The 21,449-nt window shown below is 36.2% G+C and overlaps 1 protein-coding gene across 3 annotated transcripts in view; it reads right to left on the reverse strand.

Moving 5' to 3' along the window:
• The window catches only part of Letm1 (Leucine zipper and EF-hand containing transmembrane protein 1), a 163,941-nt gene that overhangs the window by 124,448 nt on the left and 18,044 nt on the right, over positions 1-21,449 (reverse strand). For all 3 annotated transcript variants that reach the window (XM_090371114.1, XM_090371115.1, XM_090371116.1), the window contains 2 exons: positions 19,442-19,959; positions 10,040-10,183 (listed from right to left, as the gene is read on the reverse strand). In XM_090371114.1, the coding sequence (XP_090227240.1) occupies positions 10,040-10,183; positions 19,442-19,948 (651 nt within the window). In that variant the 5' untranslated portion in view covers positions 19,949-19,959. The remainder of the gene's footprint in view (positions 1-10,039; positions 10,184-19,441; positions 19,960-21,449) is intronic.

Raw genomic sequence — 21,449 nt, forward strand, 5'->3', positions numbered from 1 at the left:
GTCTACAGAAGTTCAAGTGTAATGTCAACAAATATCTTCTCTCGTCTTCTCAATTTCCAACCCAAGCACAGTACTAAGTACTATAGGTTCTAATATCTCTCATGTTTGGGATTTTCATAAAAGAAAAAAAAAAAAAAAAATCCTTTGTGACCACACCACCGTATCCAATCAAATTGGTCAGACAAGACTTCCCTTAAAACAAACCTGTGTCCGAATTATTACTGCAGTCTTGTCTAGATGATCCTGCAATGCTTCCTTGACCAGTGACTCCATTATTTTCCTCGGAACAGAAGTTAAACTAACAGGTCTGTAATTACTCGTATCACTCTTTGTACCCCCTTTATGAACTGGGGATACACTTGCCCATCTTCAGTCCATGGGAACTTCCCTGAATCCAAGGACATTCTCATAATTATGGCAAAAGGGTTTGTTTACTCCCTTTGCTACCTCCTTTAATATAACTGGATAGATACAGATCCCATCCGCCCCCACATGCCTTTCTTATATTTAACTTCACAATTTCTCCTCCACTTTGCTCTCAGTTATTACAAAATCATTCAGCTCCCTACAAGGGTTTGATAAACTTCTAGAATAACTCCTTGAATAACTCCTCATGTGAGAATGTAGATGCAAAATACTCATCCAGTTGTTTGTCAGCTACCTGAGCAGAATCATCAACAGTCAAACCATCAGTATCAAGTGGACCAACCTAATTAATTCCCTTCCTTCTAGAGTTTATATAAATAAAGAAGTCTTTGCTATTTTTCTTTGATCTTTTGCCAAAGATTTCTCGTAATCTGCCTTTGCTTGCCTCCTTTGTAACTTGATTACAGACTAGCTTATATCTACCATAGGCTTCTGTGTGGCCTGATAATTTATACGCATCCAATGCATTTTTGTTCTCGGCAACTAGCCTCATTTGGTTATCTAACATCCATTTAGGCCTATATATTGAAGGGTATTTCTTAGTTAGTATGAAAAGCCTAGTAGCTTCCAAGATTAACTCCTTGAATGCTTCTCATTTAGATGAGTTTGCTGTTGGTAACATCATCGGTTGGTCCCACTGTATAGAATTTAAAAACTGTCTGAGACTACTGTAGTCACCTTTACGAAAGTAAAAACCCTTCCTTTTACCTCTGATGGTAGTTACATCTTTATGTAAATCGCACATCAGTACACTGATCACTGCCACCTAGTGGTTCCTTTATCGGCAAATTCTTAATGCACAAATAATCACTGCTGATAATCAGATCAACAGTAGTACTCTCTCTGGTTGCCTCTTGAATTTTTTTTTTTTTTTTTGGTAGTTGTTGGCGCATCGGCTTCTGTGGTCATAATGCACCTCCCAAGGTTTTTGCAGTACTTTGATCCAAGCCCGAGGTGGGATTCGAACCCACGACCTTTGGGTTGCCAGGCAGGCACTTTACCCACCCGGCTAGCCCGGTCGGCACCTCTTGAACATGCTACTGGATAGATATAACTATCCAGCAGCATGTAGTAGTAGTAGTAGTGGATGCGATGCAAGAAAGCAAGTGTATGAGCTTATGCAGCATCAGCCAAAAAAAAAAAAAAATCACACCGTTGCCTCCAAATGCCTGTCCAGTTCCTCCTTAAATTTATTCAACCTATCAACTTCCACAATGAGAGATGGAAGTTTGTTCCAGCAATTAACCACCCACTGGCTAAAGGCAAATTTCCACACATCTATTCTACATCTGTCTTTTGTTAATTTGAATTTATGCCCCCTTAGGTTCGTAATCTGAACAAGTGAAAGGATTCCATTAGAATTCAGCGTGCTCAACCCATTCAAGGCCTTATATACCTCAATCAGATCACCGCGCAGGTGCCTAGTCTCCAGCCACTGAAATTTGCAGAACTTAAGCCTCTCTTGGTAAGAGGATCCCTTCATTCCCCTCACCAATCTTGTTGTCCTTCTCTGTACACGCTCAAGTAAATCTACATCCTTCCTAAAATGAGGCCTCCAGACCTGTACGCAGTACTCAAGGCGTGGCCTGACCATTGCCTTATACAGAGGGATAATCACCGCCTTTTCCCTGCTAGCAAAATTCCTATATATCATTGACAAAACACCATGACCTGCCGTGGCAGCCTGTCTGCACTGCTCAGAAAACTTCATATCTGACTGCACAATTACTCCCAGGACTTTTTCATTTTCTACCACCTTAAGTGTAGTACCACACAATTGGTACGTTTCTCTGGGGTTACTTCTACCCATATGCAGTACTTTGCATTTGTCAAGGTTAAACTTCAGTTACCACTTCTTAGCCCATCTGCCCAAATTATCTAGATCCTGTTGCAGTAGCACACTGCCATTACTGTCATTAACAACCCTGCCAACCTTTGTATCATCTACAAACTTCGACATTAAGCCTGATATACCTTCATCAATATCATTGATAAATATACAAAACAACAGTGGACCTAACACCGAACCCTGTGGGACTCCACTAATAACATTAGTCCAAGAAGAGCAGCACCCATTGATTACAACCCTCTGTCTTCTCCCACTTAACCATCCTTTTATCCATTGTATCAAATTACCCTTAATACCATTCTGCTCCAATTTGTACAATAGTCTTCCATGTGCAACAGTGTCAAAAGCTTTCCTGAAATCCAAATATATGATATCAAAATTATATTTTGCATCCAGTTCCTTTGTAACCACATCATAATATTCTATCAAATTTGTCAGACAAGACTTTCCCTTAACAAACCAATGCTGTGTCTGAATTATTGTTGCAGTCTTGTCTAGATGATCCTGCAATGGATCTTTAACCAGCAACTCCATTATTTTACCCGGAACAGAAGTTAAACTAACTGGTCTGTAATTACTCGTGTCACCCTTTGATCCCCCCTTTGTGAATTGGGGATACATTTGCACATCTCCAGTCCGTGGGAACCTCCCCTGAGTCCAAGGACGCTCTCATAATTATGGCTAAGGGTTTGCTTAGTTTCTTTGCTGCCTCCTTTAATATAACTGGATAGATCCCATCCACCCCAGGTGCTTTTCTTATGTTTAACTTCAACAATTTCTCCTCCACTTTGCTTTCAGTTTTGTAGATGTGTGAATGCTGTAGAAAACAATCATCCAATAAATCTACAAAAGTCTTGCTAGTGTGCAAGTGACCAACCCACAAGTTCCAGTCAATATCTGGGAAGTTAAAATCCCACATTAAAAGACACTCTGATTACAGGACCAATGAATGTGATGAGTATACCATACAGCTATACAGAGAAATAATGTCTGCCAGCAAATCAGAACGTCTCATAATGGGAGATTTTAACTTTCCAGATGTTGACTGGAATTTGACTGGTCTTGCTAATGTGTCAGTTGGTCACTGACACATTAGCAAGACTTTTGTGGATTTCTTGGATGACTGTTTTCTACACAGCAATGTTAGATAGGCTACAATAGGAAGCAATACTCTTGATCTGGTAATCAGCAGTGATTCATCATGCATTAAGAATGATGAATGGTAAACGATCTCCTGAGTGGCAGGTCACAGTATACTAATGTGGATATTTAATTAGAGACATAACTACTGTCGAGAGTAAAGGTAAGGGCATTTGCTTTCGTAGGGCTTCCATAATTATTGCTTCTTTGATTACTTCCCATTCAGAATTTGCTGTTGGCAACATCATTAATTCCACTGTTCTCAGACAGTTTTTAAATTGTGAGCAGTGGGATCAACTGATGATGTTACCAACAGAAATTCTGAATGGAAAGTATTCAGCAAAGTTATTAGGTGAAGAAGCTATTAGGCTTTTCATACCAAAAAAAAAAAAAAAATACTGTTTAAGGCTTAGACCTAAATGGATGTCGGATGAACTATTGAGGTACCTAGCAGAGAAGTAAAGTGCATGGGATGCATATAAATTATCAGGTGATATAGAAGCCTATGGTAGATATAAATTAGTTTGTAATCAAGTTACAAAGAAGATTAGGCAAGCTAAGGCAGATTAGAAGTCTCTGGAAAAGAATGCAAAAAAAACCCAGCAAATACTTCTATGCTGATAACAGTAGAAGGAAGGGGTTGAATCATATTAAGCTATTTAATTCCTCATCTACATTCGTATATGAGGAATTCTTTAGGGAAAGGGATGCCAGAAGTTTATCAAACTCTAACAAGGAGCTAAATGACTTTGTGATAACTGAAAGGCAAGTGGAGGACAATTTGTTAAAGATGAACATAAAAAGGGCAGTGGGATGGATGGAATCTATCCAATTATATTAAGGGAGGCAGCAAAGGAAGTAAGCAAACCCTTAGCCATAATTATGAGAGCATTCTTAGATTCTGGGGATGCCCCTATGGACTACAGATGGGTGAATGTACCCCCAATTCATAAAGGGGGATCAAAAAGTGGTGTGAGAAATTACAGACCTGTTAGCTTAATGTCTGTTCCAGAGAAAATAATAGAATCAGTGGCTAAATAAATAATGCAGGACCATCTGGACAGGTACGCAATTATACTGCAATCACAGCATGGATTTGTTTAGAGGCAGTCTTGTCTAACCAATATCATAGGTTACTATGATGCAGAAAATGATGTCAAGTCATCATCATCATCAGCCATTTTCAATTCACTACAGGATGAAGGCCTCTCCAGCAACTTTCCAGTTCCTTTTGTTTTGTGCAATGGCCATCCATTTACTACCCACAAACTCATGAATTTCATCTATCCACCTCCATCATTTCCAGGTTTTCTTCTAGCTCCTCTTGGGTACCATTCTGTTATTCTCTTAGTCCATCTGTCATCATGTCTTTGAGCTATGTGTCCTGCCCAAGACCATTTTAGTTCTTTAGTTTTGATAAGAATGTCCTTTACTTGAGTTTGCTGCCTAATCCATGTGTTTCTCTTCTTATCTAACAGTCTGATTCCCAATATAATTTGTTCCATTCTTCGCTGTGTAGTTCTCAGCTTTTCTTCCATTCTTTTGGTGAGTGCCCCAGTTTCACTTCCATAAGTCATGGTGGGTAGTATACATTGGTTCATTATTCTACGTTTCAGACAAAATGGGATATTGCTCCTCAGTATGTGACTATATTTTCTGAATGCTATCCATCCAAAATTTATTCTTCTCTTGACTTCCAGCCATTTATCATTATTACAGCCGATGACTTGTCCCAGATAAGTATATGACTCCACCTTTTTAATTACTGCTCCTTCAATCATTATATCCCTTTCTATGGCATACTTGTTCATCATTACTTTTATTTTAGCCATATTCATCTTTAGTCCAAAATTCTCACTAACTCTGCATAACTGATTAAGATTTTCCTCTAATTATTTAGGATTGTGGCTTATGACCACAATGTCATCTGCAAATCGTAAATGGTTTAGGTACTCTCCATTCACATTGACTCCTTTCTGCAACCAGTGTAATCTTCTGATAGCTTCCTCAAGGGCAGCAGTAAACAACTTCGGAGACGTTGTCTCCCCTTGTTGAACTCCTTTCTCAATTTTAAATTTGCTACTATCTTTGTTTAGTCTAATAAAGGAGGTAGCATTCTCATATATTTTCTTCAAAATCATAATATATTGGGGTATTTATGCCTTGTCTTTCCAGTGCCCGAAATATTGCCTTATGCTGTATGGAGTCAAATGCCTTTTCATAATCCACAAATGCCAGGCATAATAGTGTTTTATATTCATTTGCTTTCTCCATTAGTTATGATATTACATGAAGGTCCATAGTTGAGAATCCTGTCCTAAAGCCAGCTTGCTCTTTCAGTTGATTTTCATCAAGTATTCTTTCTAATCTGTTAGTAATGACCCCTGCGAACAACTTGTTATTATTTGGTTTTTAGGAGCATTAGCAACTAAGGCCATATTGCTCCAGGGATATGCGGTGGTCATTCCCTAACCTCTCCGGATCCTCCGTATTTGATGGTCACGGGCTGAACAACTTGTAGATGTGGGATAACAAGCTAATTGGTCTATAATTTCTAATTTATGATTTATCTCCTTTCTTATGCAGCAAAACTATGATTGCATTATTCCACTGCTTAGGCATCACACCTTTTTTAATGCATTTTGTGAAGAGCCTTGCCAGTTTTTGTGTTGTCTTTTCCTCCAAATTTTAACAACTCTACAGTAACTTCATCTTCCCCCGGGGCTTTCTGATTCTTCATTTTCTTCAACGCATGTTCTACCTCATCAGGAAGAATATCGGGTATGTCGTTTGTGATGCTAATTTGCGATCCATCTTCCCCACTGCTGGCATCATTCCCTCGCTCCTTGTATAATTCTCTATAGTAGTCTTCTGCTATTTGAATTATGCCTTCTCTACTATTTAATAAGTACACCATCGCTATCCTTCAGTTTCAGTACCATTTGTCTTTCTGTATTACTGCTCATGGCTGCTGATTTAAGTCCTTTGTTTCCCCTTAATGCTTGTTCTACTTTTCTTGTGTTAAATCTTCTTATGTCCTCTCTGAGTCTCTTTCTAATTGCTTTGCTGAACTCAGTATACTCAATTTTTTCCTTGTCAGTGTTTATCTTGCTCTTCATTTTTCGCCTTCGGTTCATCATAACGAGTGTTTCTTGACTAATTTTTTCTTCTTTGGATTTATTTTTTCCCTATAGGTTTCTTGGGCTTTATCATTTTCAGAAAGTTGTAATATTCCTCGTCGATATCTTGGTCCTGAGTCAAATGTGGGAAGTGATCACTTCCAACATTTACCTTGTTCAGGACGGTAACATCATTCATGATATATCTTCTGTTAGCGAGGATGAAGTAGATTTCATTAGTTGTTAATCCATTTGGGCTCTTCCAAGTCCACTTTCTGTTCACCCTTTTCTTTAAAAAAGTGTTCATTACTGACATTCCTCGAGATTCTGCAAATTCCACAAGTCTTTTACCTCTTTCATTTTTTTCACCAATTCCAAAATTTCCTATAGTTCTCCTTTCTGTGTTGTTTTGTCTTTTTCCAACCTTAGCATTGAAGTCCCCCCATAATGATAGTGTAGTGAGTTTTCTGTTCATCTAGAAGACTCTCAATTTCGGTGTACATTTCTTCAACCTCTTCTTCATCATGGCTCGATGTTGGTGCATAAATCATTATAACCTTTAGCTTGTACCTCTTAGAAATCCTGAGTGGTAGTCTTGACACCCTTGGTGACATACTTTTGAAATCCAAAATGTTGTTTTATATATCTTTATGCACTAGAAAGCCAACTCCACCTTCGCTCCTTTCACTGTTTCCATTGGTGTACAGCAGATTTCCACTTGATAAACTTAAGTGATTCATTTCTTCTTGTTGTTTCAGCCAAACCAATGATATTCCAATTCACATTTTCTAATTCCTTTTCCAGCTCTAATATCCTGTCTTCACCGATGAGCGATCTTACATTGTAACAGGCCAAGTTCAGTTTCCATGCATGGCAGCCTGGTCGTACCCAGAGATCCTCTGCTTCCACTGTGATTCTCTTGCTGCCGTAAAAGGGGAAGTGAAAGCCGCTGGGGACTGAGGGCCATTTGTTTCGCCGAGCTGTCACGTGCTGGAGGGTTTGGTCTTTTCCTCTTCATGCTGACCAGGCATCATGAAGAGAACCACGCTGCACGTTCCCACCTAAGTGATGTAACAGGGCTTACCATCGAGAAGGTGTGCATGAGTGGATTTTAGGGAGACAGGCCAACCAGACTTCTCCTAAATCTTCTGAGATAGAAAGATATTGGATCCATCAGTGTTTTAGACTGAGTGTCTGATAACACACAGAATGCCTGTTCCCCTCTAAGCCTCATTATGTATCTGGATGCAAAAAAATTATTTTGATGTCATATATTGGATTTCAAGGCTTTTGATACTATTGCACATAAAAGACTACTGTACAAACTGGAGCAATGTGGCATTAAGAGCAAATTACTGCTATGGATAAAGGAATGGTGAAATGGAAGAAGACAAACAGAGAGTGGTTATCAATGGGCACTGCTCTTCATGGATTAATGTTATTAGTGGTTCCCAAGGTTCAGTGCTGGACCCATTGTTGTTTTCAATATTTATCAATGATATTGATAAAGGAATATCAGACTTAATGTCTTAGTTTGCAGATGATAGAAAGGTTGACAGGGTGGTTAATGACAGTCATCAGGGTGAAGTACTGCAACAAGATCTAGGAAAATTGGGTCTATGGGCTGCAAAATGGCAGTTTAAGTTTAACATTGACAAATGCAAGGTACTGCATATGGGTAGCAGGTAACCCCAGAGTAACTTATAAAGTATGCGGTACTACACTAAGAGTAGTGAAGAATGAAAAAGATCTGGGGGTAATTGTGGAGTCAGACATGAAATTGTCTGAGCAGTGCAGACGTTAACAGGACAGCTCATGGTGTTTTGTCAATAATATACAGAAACTTTTCTAACAGGGATAAGGAAGTGATTATCCTTTGTATAAGGCCATATCTTGAGTACTGTATACAAGTTTGGAGGCCTCACTTCAGGAAGGATGTAGATCTGCTGGAATGGGTGCAGAGAAGGGCAATCACATTTAAAGAATTGCTTATCTGGGAGGTAGCAGCCACTATTTTTAGAACTGGTAATGAATCTAAAGCCAATAGGTTGTTTATTAAATTTGGCTATCATATATAGAAAGAGTAGAGTGGAGTTTTGTAATCTAGTATGTAGTTTTTATGCAGGACTATAGGTTTTTAATAGTGGAAGAAGGATTGAGACTGCAAGGCATAAATGTGGAACTATTTTCTATTTCATTTTTAAGTTTAGTGTAATAAAATTGTTTGCAAAAAATGGTAAAGTTGTTGGAAGCTTTGTCCACTGGAGGTATGAAATTATCCTGTAATTATATGATTTTTTAAGATTAAAATATGGTGTGTGAGAGTTATTGTATAGCCTGGAGGCATCAAAGACTGCTTTTAAAATGTCATGGTAGACAATATTAATCTAGTTTTGGAACGCTTCATGTGGTATTGTGTATTTATAAGCAAGTTTATTGGCAAAATGCATGAGATTAAGATATAGGTCTTTACTAATGCTGTTTAAACATGCCTTGTCCATTGGTCTGAATTTAAATCCTCTGTTCATAGCTGTTTTGAGAGCTCTGTTCTTAATGATATTAAGATTTCTAGTTACAATGTGCCCATAACATTGATCAACATAAGGTGCATAAATAGGATTTTTGCAGTGGCAGGGGAGATCTGTCCGTTGAATATTTCCTAAGTTAGCAGCCAACTGCTTGTAATTGCAAATTTTAAGACCTAAAGGAGATTTATAATTAAAGAGCAATGTATATTAAAGTTGTACAAGCAATGTGAAAGTAGCAAGTGGTTATGTTTATTGAGCAAGGAAGACCAGTATATTTTGTGAAACCATTTATATGCAATTTGATAGCACAAAATTCAAGACAGTGAGTTGTAATGTTACCAATTCTGTATAGGCTGATGTCCTGTATGATGTGTATAAATTGAATGTTATTAAACATAAATTTATGACAGAATGTTAGTGCAAAGCTTTAAGTATGTATATTTGATGCTAAAAAGAAAGTGGTTAATTTTAAGTACATCAAGGGTTGTGTTATCCCAAGAAGTTAGGATATTATTAAAGTTGAGTTTGGTATTTTTGTAAGGACTGTATTTTCTGTTTCCACATGCGTTTAGGAGTCTGCAAAATATGATCAGGGTTGGATAATTTATATATACAATGTTTGGTGTTTAAAGAGCTATTACTTAACAAAATTTTGTTAAAGAATTTATTATTGAGGCCATGTGGATACACACGCACGCACGCACATGCACACACACACAACTATATAATAAATATATAAAAAACTTGCCTTTGCAATATGGGATTGAAAATGTAGGTACATCTTGAAAATTAAATCTACCTTTATTTAAATAAGGTATTTCTCTAATTGCATGATTTTATTTTCATTAGTTTCTATCAAAATAGTAAAACTACAAAATTGTTAGTATATATCGATTTTAAAATAATTTAAAATAACTTTATTTTCCAAAATTAATCAAACAGTCTCCATTTTTAACATATTTAATTGGTAACATTACCTTTGCTGATGATGTCTGAAATGTAGACGGAAGCATATTGGGAAACAGCTTGATGGCAACAGGAAGTAACAGTTCCATGAATGGGATTATAACAAACACAGAGAATGGAACAATACGAAAAAGGTCTGACACTGTGCGCACAAGCTGGAATACAAAAAAAAAAAAAAAGTGTATGCTAATTATAAGATTAATTTATTAGTTTCCAACTATTTAAGAAATTGCTAATTAAAATGGCATTTAACTGCTAATAACTGAATTCTTTTTTTTTTCTCTAAGTTGCAAATTATTAATTGGCCATTACTTTACATCAAAATAGAGATTACTCCGAAAATCTTCTAAAACTTTAATTTCATTTAATTGCATAAATAAATATATATATATATATATATATATATATATATATATAAAAATTTGTATTAATATCAAATTAAATTGAGTAAGTATAACGGATGTGAAAGTTACACAAGCTGCCAGTAACTATAAGGGTAAGGAAAAGTAGAAAAAGAAGAGTTGTGGTTAGTGAAAGATGAAAAAATTTTAATATCCTAGAGCAGGCCTGGGCAAACTTTTTGGCTGAAGGGCCACATTAGGAATTCAAAAAGAAGGCAGGCCACACGTAAAATACTATTTTTAGATATATATTATTTGTTATCATGAAGAAGAAATATAACATAAAAAAAATTTATTCTCTAACAACCAAGAATTTAATGAGATGAATGGAACTGTTTTACATCTTTTAACATTTTTTTAATTTCGGGTGTTAATTTTGTAGTTGAGATTCTTAAAACTGCTTGTAAATGTCCATTGGTGAGGTTTGATTGTAAAGAATTTTTATTTAGATTCATGATGGAAAATGTTTGTTCACATATGTAGGTTGATCCAAAAATAACCAACATTTTTCCGGCAAAATCTTTTAAGTTTGTCGAATTTGTCCGAATTAAGAGTATTGTAAAATTTACAGATTTCCTCACGACGGTGCAATACCCTTAAATCGGTATCACACTGCAGATCTATAATCTGAAGTTGTAATTCACTCGATGCACTATCAATTTCTATCGAAAATGGGTCCCACACTATTGCCAAACTTGTCTCAATTTTTCGTTATTATTTATTGTTATTTGGTTTTTTTTAGGAGCATTAGCAACTAAGGCCATATTGCTCCGGGATATGCGGTGGTCATTCCCTGAATGACCTTTCCGCATCCTCCGTATTTGGTGGTGACGGGCTCGAACCCCGGTCTAATCAAGAAGCGTGTGCTACGCACTGCTGCTCCTTCCCACCTGGCTACGGAGGCGCTCAATTTTTCGTAAGTGGACAAATCTTCGTGAAAAGTCGTCATTCAAAGCATTGATAATTTCACAATATTTTTCAAATTTATTTTCTGGAATATTCAGCAACTTCATTGTTGGAAAGTGGTCTACCTTGTTAATCAATAAATGTCGAAGGAACAACTGGAGTTTTGGTGCCTCCGTAGCCAGGAGCAGCAGTGCGTAGCACATGTTTTTGATTAGACCGAGGTTCAAGCCCGTGACCACCAAATACGGAGGTTGCGGAAAGGTCAGGGAATAACCACCGCATATCCCCGGAGCAATATGGCCTTAGTTGCTAATGCTCCAAATAACAAACAAACAACTGGAGTTTTCATTGAAATCCATTCAAACTTGGCCATGATATGAAATCCATATCACTGGCATATAAATTTTTCCCTTGTAACACAGTGTTGAAAGTGTGTCACGATGTCCAGGGTAAACGCAAAATCACAAATCCGGTTATTATCAGCTAATTCGGGAAAGTCCATAATATTTTTCAGTTTTAAAAATAGAATGATGTCATCTTTAAGATCCCATACTCACCAAAGAACTTTTCCTAAGCTAAGCCATCGAATTTGCTATGATAAGGAATATCTGTGTACTCAGATTCAATATCTTGAAGAAAATTAACGAATTGTCTGTGTTTCTGGCCCCTCGATCGTATTAAATTTACTAGTTTAATAATACAAGATGTGACATGTTCAACTTTTAACATATTTTTACATAATACTTGTTGATGTATAATACAATGAATTGTAATTAAATTATAATCAGGATAATTTTCACAAATTTTATCCTGAATTTTCTTTAACGCTCCAACATTTTTACCTGTCAAACTTGGTGCTCCATCAGTTGTTACGCTTACCATTTTGTTCCATTGTAAATTATATTTTGTTAAGCATTTTTCAACTTTTTCAAATACATCAGCTCGTCGAGAGCTATCGAGTACCATGTTATGGATTCTAATACTGATAATAATTGCTCATTCAAATTTGTATCAATACATTCAATTCTTCTTACTATGGTTCGCAGAGATAAGCTTATATTCTCAAATTTGTGTTTAATGTCAGGACTTATAATTCCACAAGCTTCAGTCATACATCCTTTAATATAGTCTCCATCAGAAAAAGGTTTGTTGCTTTTTGCAGTTATATTAGAAATAACAAAGCTTGCCTCTATAGTAGCTTCTTTTTCCTTAGTTAGCCACGTAAACACATTTTGTTGTCTATAGATAAATTTTGAATCAATCCATCAGCAGTTTTCTTTCTCGCTTCTGGAGTTAAATTGGCACCATATTCGGAATGTTTAATAGTGAAATGTCTTTTAATATTGTACTCTTTCAACACTGAGACACTCTCCCGGCAAATGAGACAAATAATCTGGTTATTTATGTTAGCAACAAAATATTTTGTGTTCCACTCTTCATTGAAGACACGATACTCTTGTTGAATTTTTTGTTTTTTATTCATTTTTAAAAGGGCATAAATATTATTTTTATTGCTACTGGTACCAAGATGATAACCGAAGGTAACGCAAAAAAACTAACTGTGGGATGACCGTCAGAGAAAACAGATTGGAACTGCGGCCAGTCAGCAGTCCTATCCTATTACTCTGCCACCACAGCAAAGCCGTTGTCGTCATCACCGGTTGTCTGTTACCGTAGGTTTGTGCGGTTAGTTTATAATCGCAAATTATACCATTTATAAAAGCGCCCGTTGGCTCGCTCTGGTTCGTGCACAATTTCAAATTCTATCTCAATTTGAACAATAGAGAGATGATAAAACAATTTACAAGTCGACAAATTCTATAATGTATTACATATACAAATTTATTTTTCAAAAAACAAGGGCTCACATCTGGTGAGTATGGGCTTGGCACACCCAGGGTCCTGAGCTGGATATCATCATTCTTCTCTTTCTTGGTGATTCCCTTGTCTCTCTCTCTCTCAGGGTAACTTGTTGAAAATTTTTTTTTAGCTGGTGCAGCATAAGCCACAGGCTTCCTTACACTATATGGCTAGTAGTAGTAATAATAATAATAATAAAAAGACATCGCAAAAGGCATAAAATAAGTAACTTTTTTCAAAAATACAATTAAAGCTCGCAGGCCGAACAAAAATGTGCGGCAGACCGCATACGGCCCGTGGGGCATAGTTTGCCCGGGCCTATCCTAGAGGTTATGATGAATTAAGTAAATTATGGGCTGAATTGCCAAGCCAATATAAAGTGGGGGCATTGTAAAGTAAAATTAGTATAACAAAATATTAATAAAATGCAAATAAAAATAAAACAAAAATGGTAATAAAAATGAAAATAAAATACAGTGAAAATGGTATAGCTGTCTTCAGATATGGGGGAAAACAATTCAAGTAAAAGGTCTAATATAGGTAATGCAAAAAATGCTTGATCTGATGTCAGCAGAAATAAGTATTGATACATGATCAGGTTTTTCGTCAACTACACCTGACCATTTATCAGGAACTGCATTTCTATACTTGTCCATAGTAGTAGAAAAAAGTGAAAGGCAAAAAAGGAATGAAATGAAATTAGCACTTTTTAATACAGTATGGACAAGGTAGTCCCAACAAAGTATAATATATTTAGGTAAAAATGAGTATTGAGTTGTGATAAAAACGGTTAATATCAATATGTTTAATATAAATATGTGGAATTTAGTGTAGGATTTAATTTTGTATAGAGAAGCAATCAGTGTATTTTAAAAAATAAATATGGAACAAGCAAATGGTATAATGATGAGGTATTAAAATGAGGACAGGGAAGGGAAAAGGAGTATTTTAAATAAATAAAGACAAAAAATAGCAACAGAAGTAGGAACGTTCATTTCACCGTCATATTGTACTAATAGTTTAACGAACGGGAAGAAATTTAGAATTAGACAGCAGAAAGATAAAAAAGCATAGAGAAAGTTATTAAATAACACTGAGCTTGCTGGGGTTATGAAGCCCAACCTTGTAGTAAGCGCTCTGGCATTTGAAAGCGTTAGTATAAAAGGGAGCTAATACCAAACGCTTGTATTGAAAGAAAAATGTGTTGAGACATGCCGAGAAACTAATCTAAAATGAAACTGAAAGTATGATAAGACAGTGAAAGTGTACGATACCTGGAGTATTTCAAGAAAATGAGCTGGCAAGAAAAATAAAGGTGGAGAGCTGAGAAGCACAAATTCAGTAGTGTAGATGAACGTATGTAGGCTTAAACCAATGGGCAATATATCTACATGAGAAAGCAATTTATAGCAGCGAAGCAGACTTAATAGTAAGCTGTGAAGAAATTCAAAATAGCAGGAAAATAGACACCGCTGTAGTCGTATTTAGAATACCAATACATGGAGATAGTTTATAATCAGCGTCGAAAAAAGAAGAAAAAGAAACGCGGTTGGAATAGTATGACTTTACAGTGATACAGTCATACAAAATTAAACATTACCATTAATATATAAAGAATTATACGGTGGCAAAAAACATATACACGTACGCCAAATGATGGGACTACATTATAATAAATTGAAAAGTAAACGTATAAGAGTATGGCAAATAAGAATCATCAAATATTTTGGGAAATAAATAAATTAATAATTATAATCTATCCAAATTTGCATGAAAGTGCATCCAAGGAGAAAGAACTGGTAAATCCAATGAAATAAGTAATATGGTGACTTGAGATCCAAAGGAGTTCAGGTTCTGTTATTCCTACTCCTTTAGTTTTTCTTCTTACTATCTGCATGTTTCTCTTTGCGTTAACTAGGGGCACCCTAGGAGGTGCCCCCTAGTTAACGCAAAGGGGGCACATAGGGGGCACCACATGTTATTTTGACGACTATTATCGTTACTACATTATGTCCTGGATACGGTAGATATGTAGTATGTATTATATATTTAATCTTATTTTAATCATTAATTTACATTCTCTGTTGGGTCAACGATGATTAATATATGCTTACATTTATAATTTATTTATAATTTACTTATATTTTCTTACTTTTGATTCTAAACTTTCTTAACCATTTTTAATTACCATATTTGGTTTATATTTGGTTTAGATTTAAATTATTTAGCATATATTGATCATTACAGAAACAGAGAACTTCTTGTCGTTTTTTGCCTTCAGTCTGGGTGGTTGGCCCCAGTTGAAGTCATCTGGATTGTGGGTAAAAAGCGATATTTTTTTTTTTTTTTTGCGTTTTCTTAAATCCCTGAATGGTATTATTTGATTGATTTACTTTTTCCATTATTTTCTATTACCTTTAATATTTTATATATATATATATATATACACACTGTGCTGCCACTTTATTAGGTACACCCCTGCTGTGCACATAAATGGTTTGTCCCACAATGTTGCAAGTCACATGACCACAGTTGTGGATATAAATGCAGCAGAACAACCTTTCTAATATCAGTTAAGCATACAAACTGTAGCAAGAATGGGGAAAAGGAGTGATCTAACGGACTTTGAACGTGACATGGTAGTAGGCGCAAGACATGCTGGACAAAGCATCTCTGAAACAGCAGTTCTGAACATTGCACACACCACAGTTTCATGGGTGTACCGAGAATGGTGCAACGAACAGAAAACATCCTCTCAACGGCACTCCTGTGGAAGAAAATCACGTTGATGAGAGAGGTCAGAGGAGGATGGCTAGAACTATGCAAGCAAACAGATGGGCCACAATGTCGCACATCACATCAGAATACAACCTTGGTGTGCAGAACAAAATACTGCAATGGACCACTAGTTGCACTTTGTCATGAATGGGCTACAACAGCCGACGGCCACATCGCATACCTCTGTTATCAATGAAGAACAAGGGGGCATGCCTCCTGTGGGCAAAGCAACACCAGCACTGGACTATCGAGGATTGGAAAACAGTTGCTTGGTCTGACAAGTCAAAGTCTCTGGTGCATCATGTTGATGGAAGGCTCAGAATTTGGCGAAAACAACATGAATCCATGGACCCGTCATGTCTGACTGCTACTGTGCAAGGTGGTGGGGGCAGTGTTACGGCGTGGGGAATGATTTCTTGGCACACACTGGGTCCATTGATACCCATAGATTCGTGTCTGAAATGGCATCGTACCTAAACATCACTGCTGATCAAGTGCATCCGTTAATGTTGACAGTTTATCCTCAGTCAGATGGTTACTTCCAGCAGGATAATGTGCCAGTGCACAAAGCCCGAATCACTATGGAATGGTTCCAGGAACATGACAATGACTTTTTTTTTCTGCAGTGGCCCACTCAGTCCCTGGATCTCAATCCCATTGAACATCTTTGGGATTAGCTGGAAAGGGCTGTTCGCTGCAGGCCTACATCTCCATTGAATCTCAAAGAACTGCGTGACACACTCATGTCTGCATGGTACTCCATTTCTGCACAACGTTTTCAGCATCTTGTTCAATCCATGCCTAGATGAATTCAGACTATTTTGAAGGCTAAAGGAGACTCAACACGCTACTAGGTAGGTGTACATAATAAAGTGGCAGCACAGTATATATATATATATATATGTTTTAAAGGTTGGTTGAGTTTTATTGGTGCATTAGCAACTAAGGCTATAATGCACCTGTTTTAAAGGAAGCAACGGTTTAAGGAATTATTAATAATAATAATAGTTTACGAACATGGGACACTGCCATATGCAGAAAGTACCTAACGACCATGATTGTTACATAAGTTAGCAGTCGTGAACTGCCTTAGCACCATCTTTTTGTCTTCTTCAGTACTTTATGCTTTCCTACCCCCCCTATATTTTTATTTCTTGTGAGCCGTTAGTTTATCGAAAGCAATACCTGAGATGCTCCTTTTCTGCTTTAAAACACCTTCCTCACCTATACAAAGTTCAGCAACTATTTACCGCTACTTTGCTAGCTTCCTATTCCTTTCTATCCTAGGATGCATTTCTTCATGAGTTTAACCCCTACCCCTTTTTACTTTCGGAATGTAATTGATTAAATTAATTTTAATTTGCTAATTAAATACATCTCCAACTTGCAACGCAGGGGGTAGCTAACCCAACATAATTAATTTATTTAATTTTAATATTTCTGATTTCTTACATTACGGGTTGCCAGTTTATGGTAGCCCCTTACACTAGGGGCTACCATATACCATAGCCCACATTCAGTTTAAACCTTTTATAATTCCACTTCAGTACAGATTCCCACAACCTACACGACCCCAGTAAGTTATCCTATTTCTTGCTTTTTCTTCTTTACTTCCAGCCTCCGTCGGGTCAGCCATGAAATATACACACACCTCACAATTAAAATTAAATTTTAACTAACTTTATCTACTTTTCACGTATACCACATGCGGAGTGTATTTCATGTCAGAAACAGAGGCTTTACCCACTTATTGCCGTTTCCTCCTTTGATTTCAGCGGCTGGCCCTTGATGAAGGCGCTGAAGTCACAGGATGAACAACACTAAGTTATTCTTATCACTTCTCCTTTATCTCTTCGTGGATTAATGTTATTAGTGGAATCCCACAGGGTTCGGTGTTGGGTCCACTGCTGTTTTATATATTTATCAATGATATTGATGAAGGTATATCAGGCTTAGTGTCGAAGTTTGCAGATGATACAAAGGTTGGCAGGGTTGTTAATGACAGTAATGGCAGTGTGCTACTGCAACAGGATATAGAAAATTTGGGAAGATGGGCTGAGAAGTGGCAACTGAAGTTTAACCTTGACAAATGCAAAGTACTGCATATGGGTAGAAGTAACCTCAGAGGAATGTACCAACTGTGTGGTACTACACTTAAGGGGGTAGAAAATGAAAAAGACCTGGGAGTAATTGTGCAGTTAGATATGAAGTTTTCTGAGCAATGCAGACAGGCTGCCAGGGAAGGTCATGGGTTTTTGTTAATGATATACAGGAATTTTTCTACAGGGAAAAGGAGTGGAAAGGATGACTACCCTTCAGTTTAGCAAATCAGCATTTAACTTTTAATTATTCACACCATCTCTTCTATGCACTTTTAAACAAATTAACAAGAACCTAACTGTGCTGCAAATAATAGCTACATCATCCAAGCAAAAGTGCTTCTTAAATTATTAGACCTTATCTTATCTAATTATTATTTATAAAAATTTATAAATAATTAAAATGAGCTGCTTTTTAGCATTTAATTATAAATATTTCTTATATTTACAACATTTTAATGGCCACTGAAGATTTTAATTTAATTAACATGTCAGTTAGGTTTAACACAACACATCGTAAATCATTCCAGCTCATCCAACTTTTAATCCTTGACTGATATTCTTGTTGAGGAATAATGTGTGGATCAAAAATGCAGTATCCAATCAGTAAAAGTGCAGAGTTTTATTTCGGTGCAGGTATTGAAATGACATCACAATAGTATGCTTCTCTATTTTATTCTACTCTTCTATATTTCTCTATTCTATATTTTGGTCTTGAAGATGCACTGGTCCTTCCAGTGTCAGTATCAAGGCTTGGGCTTATGTTAAATTCAAAAATGACTTGCCACAAGTCAACCTTAAATTAAAAATTTTGTTTTTAATATGAATAGAAATCATTAAAACAGACAAATTCACTATTCAATTAAAAATTCTACGAACCAACCACCATGAAAGCTTAATAGACTCTCATAGACAGCATGTGGCCTTAATAACTTTGCGTTGAATAGCAACTGATTTGTATAGAATCTAAATGAGCAGCAGAGAGAAAAACTTCCTATTGAAAACAAAGTTATGCATATTTAATCCCTAATACTGGGCTGCACTAGCCTATCACAACACATTGGTAAAGGTGGGCGAGAGTTATTTCAATACAGGCATGGAAACAACTTGATAGCAGAATGCTTCATTTTTCTGTCTTGGGGTTGGTCTTGTCCCTCCACAGGTAGTGTCACTGAAATAACTTGTAACGCAAGTGATACAAAATAGTTATTTATAACCTTGTCTCTGCCCCTTTTCTCGTTTCTTTTTTTTTTTTTTTTCCTGATACTATATAAGCTTGCTTTCTTGCATCATTTTGCCAATACTAATATTAAATTAACATGATTAATTTGATATTCAATAAATATAATAAAAATAAAACATTACTAACCTGTCTATGTTCTCTTCTTGTTAATTCTCCAGCATTTAACACTTTCCACACAAGTCTACTTGACACCTTAATATCAATAAACATTAATTTAAAACCATGATAATAATGCAATATCTCATCCCAAATTCTTTTACCTAGAGACCGTTTTGGTGGTGATGTGACTACTTGAGTTGGTATATGCAAATCCTGCTCCTGTTTTGATTTTTTAACTTCTTCTTTTAAGGCTTTGACTGTCTGTTCAACTTTTGAAGGTTCCTTTTCTAGGAGTGCATTTCCAGTATGTAATTTACATCTGCTTTGTGACGAACACAAAGGAAATATATATACATGGGAATAATTTTGAAAATAGAACGAAGATATAGTTATATGGCTTTCACATGCTGGAATAACATAATTAACGGAGCTGAAGATTTTTTTCCATAACAAAAGATTTGGAACACTTTTGTTGAAATATGGCTTTGGCAGTAACTGCCAGGGTGCTGGATACAAGTATAGTCTATGGAACATTTTAATAGTTTCTAGAAAAAAAAAAAAGCCAAAAATTAATTTCATATAATAACTAAAAAAAATCATAACACATCAAACTCAAAAGTCATTATAAATCTTTTGACTTATGCTTTTCTATGATTATTAATATTTATAGGTATTAACTATTAAAACACATCAGTGAATCGATATGCAGTACAAAGGTAATATCAGAAAAATTAAATAAAAACTCTACATAAAATGGGCAGATTAGTTTCTTAAACCTACAAAATACACAATATATATATATTTTTTATAGATTTAACAAAAGCTATTGATATGTTGAAAATAAGACATAATAGAAATCTTAAAGCTCAGCAGGTAACAGATAGTATTTATAACTAAAACAAAATCGCATACCTATTAGTTTAACTTCTGTTCCAGGGATAATTATGGAGTCACTGATTAAAAAAGTAATGCAAGATCATCTAGACAACACTGCAGTTATACTTCAGCCACAGCATGGATTTTTTAAGTGCAAACCTTGTCTGACAAATTTGATTGGATATTACGATGTGGACACAACGGAACTGAATGCAAAAATTAATTTTGATAACATATACTTGGATTTCAGGAATGCTTTTAATACTGTTGCACATAAAAGCATGCTGTAGTATGGCATTAAGGGCAAGTTGCTGCTATGGATAAAGGGATGGTTGAGTGGGAGAAAACAGAGTGGTAATCAATTGACACTGCTCTTCATGGATTAATGTTACTAGTGAAGTCCCCCCAGGGCTCGGTGTTGGACCCATCATCAGGGATACAGAGTGATTACACCATTGTATAAGGCAATGGTCTGACCACATCTTGAGTATTGCATACAGGTCTGGAGACCTCATTTTAGGAAGGATGTAGAGCTATTGAAATGAGTACAAAGAAGGATGAGATTGGTAAGGGGAACAGAATTGATCAGATTGTCCATATTCTGCAAAAGAAAAAAAAAAAAGGTTTCAGTTCTGCAAATTTGCAGCATCTGGACACTATGCACCTGTTAGGTGAACTGATTGATATGTTTAAGGCTTGGAATGGTTTGAGCAAGATTTGAGCTGATGGGATTCTTCTTCTTCTTGTTCAGATTATGAGAGTAAGCATAAATTCAAGTTGAGGAAGGTTGATTATTATGAAGAGATGTGTAGATTATTATTATTAGCTATAGGGTGCAAAGAAGCCTGAGACTTATGCTGCACCAGCCAAAAAAAAAAAAAATTCTGAATTACCCCAAGAGAGAGAGAGAAAGAAGTAGAAGGGAATCACCAAGAAAAAGAAGAATGATGATATCGAGCTCAGGACCCCGGGTGTGCCAAGCCCATACTCACCAGATATGAGCCCAAGGGGCTAACGTTTGCCTTTAGAGAGCAAGTGGTTGATTGCTGGAACAAACTTCCATCTGTTGTTGTGGAAGTTGATAGCTTAAATAAATTCAAGGAAGAACTAGACAAACTATTAAATGGAATAGATAGGTGAAATGGGAAGCTTTTCTTTT

This window comes from Mastigoproctus giganteus, chromosome 4 (assembly GCF_048544385.1).
Source record: "Mastigoproctus giganteus isolate SK-2022 chromosome 4, ASM4854438v1, whole genome shotgun sequence".
Classification (NCBI taxonomy): domain Eukaryota; kingdom Metazoa; phylum Arthropoda; class Arachnida; order Uropygi; family Thelyphonidae; genus Mastigoproctus; species Mastigoproctus giganteus.